The following is a 6,579-nucleotide window of genomic DNA, read 5'->3' as shown; positions in this document are numbered from 1 at the left end:
AGAGCTCCAAGGAGATTATGTTGAAAAATAAAAAAAAATTTACCCCAAAAAAATTGTTTTTATACTTCATTCTAAGGACTTATTGAACTACCCTCGTACTTTAGAAAATAAGTCTCTGACGGTGAAAACTGGAACATTCTCGTAGCAGCACTCACGTACTCTATCAAAGAAGCTCCGGAATAACTGTTTAAATATAAAAAAATGTCAGTAAAGATACTCGTACTGATGAAAATATTAAACCATTTTGGAAGTGTAAAAGATTGGTTCCCCATGTATGAATTGAGATATCGATAATAATATTACAAAAAATTTACCCTAAATACTGGGCTTGTTGGTATCCAGCAAATTGTCCATAGGTGTAGCCTTGCATTCCCTGAAGAAAACCTCCTGCTTGCATTTGTGTGGCTGTCGTTGGATAAGATTGTGGAGGGTACCAGTATCCGAGTTGACCAGCACCCCCAACACCTCCGACGCCACCAACGCCCGTGACGCCCGCTGCAGCAGCAGCAGCTGCAGCTGCAGCTGCGTAATATGGATAGGTCGCCGAAGACAAAGCCTGCAAACAATTAGTCGAATTTATTAAGATTTCAAAATTATTTGACGATTTTATAAATTACATTCTCTATTTTTGTCAATTATATATTGCCTGAATCTTCCTTTGAATTCTCAAAGGAAACTTAATACTTAAATATTGAACAGCCCTAGCTTCTATAAGCTGCCTAAAACTTCTTAGACAAAACAGAGTTAATACCTCAAGATCGACTTGACTAGCGAGAAAGTTAGCTCAAGTGTAATTCCTTGACCATATCTACTCATGACATTAATGGCTTCCAATACTTAAGCTTACTAAGAATGGTGGTTCCGATAATAAAAAATAAGCTTCCAACTTTACTAAAAGTCTCCAGGAACCAGGATTAATTATTGTAAAAGTTTTACAAATAAGGTATGGAGGAAGTCAAGCTTAACTGGATTTGAATTAAAATTGAAGTAAAAGGACAACAATAATTAAAAATTGATATTTGTAAGGAAATGTTATTGGCAAGCTTTTGGTGGTGCTAAGGGAAGGATCCGTTATGAGAATAGGGATCAATTAGGACAATGTCACGGGTTGAATAACAGGGGATGGATCGTTGGAAGTGCCGATAGAACGGGGCAAAGGGAAGGTTGGAAGCCTACGTTGCCTACGCTATTCCCAGATCGGACGTACCTACTCCTCCTAACGGCGCTAATTGCTAAGAGTCCCGATGAGTTCACCCCGAAGAGAGGCTCGTGAATAGACTGAAATCTTGTTCGATTCCCTATTGCTCCTCCCATTCCGACTTCGTCCCCTCCACCGTTAGGACTTATCCCAGTCAAAGTCAGCCGCCCAATCTAAGACCTCTAACAACCACCCGCATCCCGGCCTCGAAAATCCGGTAACTACCGCTTCCCGAATTTCAAGAACTTTACAACTTCCGTGGATCTCATCGTGGGAGATATTTCGCTCCTTGTGGTTTACACGAGTGCTGAAGGCAGGAAGTTACGAATACCAGAAAGCGAATATTCACTCAGAAAAAAATTGTAACGCTTCTTTCTTAGGTTGTTAGTCGTTATTAGTTAATCGTTTGGAAAAACAATTTCTTTCCTTGTATGATATTCAGATTCCGTCGCAATATTAACTTTTCTGGGATCACCATTAAACAACTTTCTTAGCCTCCTCGCAAAAATATTAATAATCTTTTTCCAGAAAATTTTTTTATATAACACATGCATGAATGCAGCTGCTTTTCATGTATGTATTGGCCGTTATAGATATATGACGTCGTAGATCAAACTGTTTAAAATATATCTGGTTTCGCTAGGACTTTTTAAGGATAACAGTACCGTAAGAAGTCCATGGAAGGGACATAGATCCCACCAATACTTATAAAAATAACAAATAAAATAAAAAATATAAATTTCCTAGTACTGTCACCCGCAAAAAAAATCAGGACTTGCAGCCATTAAAAAAAAAACAATTTGAAATTTTCAATCAATTTCGACATGAAAAAGTCCTACTCAATAAAAGAAAATGAAGTGAGATTTTTTCGACGCCTTTTTCCTTAAGAAGTCCTAGTAATAGGATATGCATACAAAAATTTGGTGCTTTAGTGACACTCAAGCCGGGATTGTAATGGAATCTCAATCTCATAATCTTATTTGCACCCATCGAGTTGATGAAATACCAATGCTAAAGTAAAATTTCTTTCCCATTACCTGAATTGGTGCATTTATTACCACTGCTTCAAATCCTTTTAAATTAAAGATTTTCAAGATTCAGCTACGTAAAAAACTACAAAGATCTGTTTTATTTGAGTTCTTGCTTTGTTGGAATAGATTATAAATTGCTGTCTATAATACCTAGTCTCTCTTAGCCCTTTTGTGTCGGGTACTGGAAGTGAACAGTGCAAAGGAGACTCGTCTAGGTGGCGGAAGTCTTCTTCGAAAGCAAGCGATTCCCTGACAAAGTTCGATTTACGAGGGCGAGATTCTACCTTAAGGGGAAACGGAAAGATGGAGGTCGATAATCGTAAAGCCCGATAGGGGCATGGGGTACGATCGTGTGCTCTCGTGAGTGGAGTTAACGTCAAGAATTAAGGTCGCTAGCCAAGGGTATATAGGTACGGAAAGCAACTCGTATATTTACCTGTCCGGTCTGTTGAGCATTGTTGGGATCTCCGCTCTCCTTACCCCAACTACACTTCACCGTCTGGCCATTGATATCGGTGTTGTGTACCGCCACGATAGCGTGCGTGGCCGATTCCTTCGTTGAAAATCTGTAAGCAAGGAAGAAAACCGTTAGTTTCATTTCCGGTCTTCGATAACTACAAAATCCTACTTTTATCCCACTCCACTCCTTTCTCCTCTTTTCTCTCCACCCTTATCCTGGCTTCTTTCCCTACTCTCATCCTTTTTTTATTTCCTTTCCTGACATTTATTTATTTCCTTTCTTTTCTTTGTTTTATTTCTCCTTGCTATCTTTATTTTTTTTCTACTCTCATATTCCCAGTCAATTTCAGTGATGTATTAGTACAGTTCAAGAAATTCTGTGCTTTAGGTGCGAAAGGCGAAACTTGAAATGAAAAGAGTGTAGGGTAGCGGCTCCTAACGTTGCGCAACACCTAATATGGCACCCTCCCATTCCAAGGCACCAGAAAACGTATGAATTCACAAATTTTTAAAATTAATATCAGAATCGACTGTTTGTAATTTATAATATCTATTATCTTTGAAAAATAGAAAAAAGCGATGACAATATTTATAACAATTGATGAAAATTGATATCTCATCTTCGGAACTAATATATAAGGTTTTGAAATTAAAAATACCAGTTTCCGACGAAAATTACTTACATAGTCTGCATTTTTTAAAATTCATTGAAATATAAGTTTTCTTCAAATTAAAAATATAAATTGAAAAATCAATGATACATACAAAAAATGTCAAAATATTTTAAATCTGGTTGAAATTAGAAATATTTTGTTTGAAAATCCCAATTTGCGTTTTCAAACATCAACGTAACCTGAAATGGTTAAAAAATTATGAATCTTTATTGAAATTTTATGAATAATTGATCAGTCGGATCGAACAAAGGCACACGGTAAAAAAAATTGAGCTGTGACAGGGATATTATTCCTTATTATAGCTAAACATTGAGCTGAAAACGAACGAGGGAATTTAGAAAGATCCCTGGATCAGCGAAAATGAATATCCTTGACCATTTTCCATATACCAGGGATATCGTATAGTCAAACCCCTAATAAGTATAGCTATAATAGGGATATTACGAATAGGTGTTTGAAACAATTATCGGAAGAGCACCGGTGCATTATGGGAGCAGCGAAATAAAATGGCGACAGTCTAATCGGGAGCAGTGACAGTTGAGATTTACATTGGACAATTAAACGCTTTTTACGACTTAAAATGTGCGCGATTGTTAATATTAAATGGAGTTTATGATGCAGTAATAATAATTTACATTTGTTTCGATTGTAGGCGATAACTATATTGAAATATCAAGAAACGTGATAAAAACAACAAACTTGACCTCCAAATGCATTACACGGATTTCAGGGAAATTCCTTTTCGCGATACCAGACGAAAGATTGGCTACTGTAAGTTAATAAATTTCTATAACAACTAAATTTTTTCTAATCTGCAGATAATACAATTATACATAATCTGTCGAAAATAATAAACTTTCGAACTTAGCAATTTTGTCCAAATTACTGATTTACGAGAACAATTTGCATAAAGTAACTAAATGTTTAACTCTTCTAACTAAACGTTTTACCTAATCTAAGGCATTCAAAAGATTTTTCGAATTTTAATTTTGACAGTATATCTAGAAGTAAAATTTCATTGCGCATCTTTTTTCTGCCAGGCAAAAAGTTGTAGCTATTTTTTGTTTTGTAATTAAAAACAAAAAACTGGCTTTTTAAAAAATCAATTTTATTTCGTTTTCTACTTCAACTCGTGCTCAGTCACTTGCTTTTAGGATTTTTATATACAATTTTCAGGAAATATAGAAAAACATAAATTGTTACAAAAATGAAAAATTTTTGATACTGATAAAATTTGATTATAAATACAGACTTCCCGTGAAAACTTTAACAAAAGTTAAAATTTTTAGAAATTTTATGTCCTACCATTTGCAAAAATAATATAGAAATATAATTATAGGCTTATAATGATTTCCTTATAGTGAATATCCTACATTTTTTGTGATTATAGAAATAATTATAGAAATGAATAATATTCAAATATTGAAATAATTATTGCAAGAACTATAAGATGCTCATGGGTTTTAGTTTTTACTATATACACAGTGTAAACCGAAGCTTTATAAGTCAATTTTTATGTTCTTTTGTGTAAGTAGTACATAATAAATTGTTAATTAATACATTTTTCTATTTTTGCACTAATTATCTTTATATTTTAATATTATTCATTTCTGTAATTATTTTGAAAAGTTTCTAAGATAATTTGAATATTTTAATTGTTTTTTTATGACTTTTCTTATGAAAGGGATTATTTGTAGATCTATTTGCAATTTTTTTTTACATATAAAACAGATTCAAGTAATGTAAAGCCAATAAAGTTTTCAATAAGAATGATCACGAGATTTTCGAAACATATCGTTACACAACTTCTTTTTAGTTAGGATTGAATCACTTTGAAAGAACTTTGGATACATAAATGAATCTATTTATATATGAAAGCAATTAAAAATAAAGTAGTTTGCAAAAAATGTATACATTTTTTTCTTTTATCTATATTTTTCAGTTTTGTGGGTTTGATGGTTTTAACTTCATTAAAATTAATGAAATATGGTATAAAACATATTTAATTATACACTCTATATACGGGCTCCTAATACGCGCATAATACTTAAATATATTTACAATTCTAGAAATAATTACTTAAATAATAACAATATATTTTTGCCAATGTTAAAAAATCCCTTTTGATTTGCTAATTACAAGGCAGATGAGCACTGCTCCATATTAGGCAACATGGCGTCTCACTTGACGCAGTTGCATTTTTCAGGAAAACTTAAAATTGACGTTTTTAATTAATTACAATATAAAGTAAAAGAAGGACTTGAATGGGTTGAAGTTAGAAATCGCAGAAATTCATTCTCTTCTTTTCTTAAATGGAGTGTCCGGATCATGCCAACCGCCGCGCCGGCAAGTTCCATTGCGGTAAGTCACATTGCGGAAACTCTGATTGAAAAAATCTTAAGTCCACAATAAATAAAAAAAATGCAGCAAGTCACATTATGGAGGCCACAATAAAATTAGCAAAAAGTAGTGGGGTAACTTAAATGATTCCTGGAATCAACCACGGCGGTGTGTTTTCACCTCCCTCCCACGGGACGTTAGAAAGGGCTATGGGTGTAAACCACATTATTTTGGCGACTAACCATAGGGGGGTCTTCTCTTACTTTTACTAATTTTTTCTCGATTTAAAATCTTTCCGAATAAGACATGCCGTAATGTGACTTGCCGCGAAATGTGTCCATTTGCAAATGTGGAAGCAGTGGCTCCCTAGCCTGGGGGGGGGGGGTCCCCCGATGTCTTGGGGATAGGTGGGGGTCCGATGGATTAAAAAAAAAGAAGCAGATCAGATTTTAAGTTTTGAGTTTTAGAGCTAAAAAAACGGAGAATATTAAGAATAATGTGTGCAAAATAAAAGAATGTTTCAAAAGGGTTTTGTTTTTTTCGCTTGTAAAATTGTTACCTTCCCCAGCCAAAATTGCAATTTGCGCCACAGTGGGGGGTAAGCATGACTTAACTCCACTCGAGTTTGAGCATCTTAAAATCATTCAAACTTTTTTGTTTGCTTTGCTGATATTAATTTATATTCTTTCGGATTGCCATCTTTCTTATCTTTTTCATTTTCTTTGTATCCTGTTCCTTTTTCTTTTGCATCCCTGTTTGCCTTACTTGTTAGCTTTATTTTTGGTATTACCTACTATGCAGGAAGGGTTTTATTATCGTAGCTGGAGGGAATACGACTAAATGGTATGGTAGAATTCCAACCGTCTGCTTGTGCTAA

General features: G+C 34.3%; 1 protein-coding gene across 1 annotated transcript in view; it reads right to left on the bottom strand.

The window, feature by feature from the left end:
• Nucleotides 1-6,579, bottom strand: part of LOC117168023 (nucleolysin TIAR-like) — a 1,157,331-nt gene that overhangs the window by 13,853 nt on the left and 1,136,899 nt on the right. The window contains exons 9-10 of the mRNA XM_033353341.1: nucleotides 2,666-2,795; nucleotides 315-556 (exon numbers count right to left, since the gene is read on the bottom strand). Coding sequence (XP_033209232.1) covers nucleotides 315-556; nucleotides 2,666-2,795 — 372 coding nt within the window. The remainder of the gene's footprint in view (nucleotides 1-314; nucleotides 557-2,665; nucleotides 2,796-6,579) is intronic.

The sequence above is a fragment of the Belonocnema kinseyi genome, chromosome 2, assembly GCF_010883055.1.
Source record: "Belonocnema kinseyi isolate 2016_QV_RU_SX_M_011 chromosome 2, B_treatae_v1, whole genome shotgun sequence".
In the NCBI taxonomy this organism is placed as follows: domain Eukaryota; kingdom Metazoa; phylum Arthropoda; class Insecta; order Hymenoptera; family Cynipidae; genus Belonocnema; species Belonocnema kinseyi.
The sequence above is the reverse complement of the archived record's forward strand: the minus strand, read 5'-3'. Positions and strand labels throughout refer to the sequence as shown.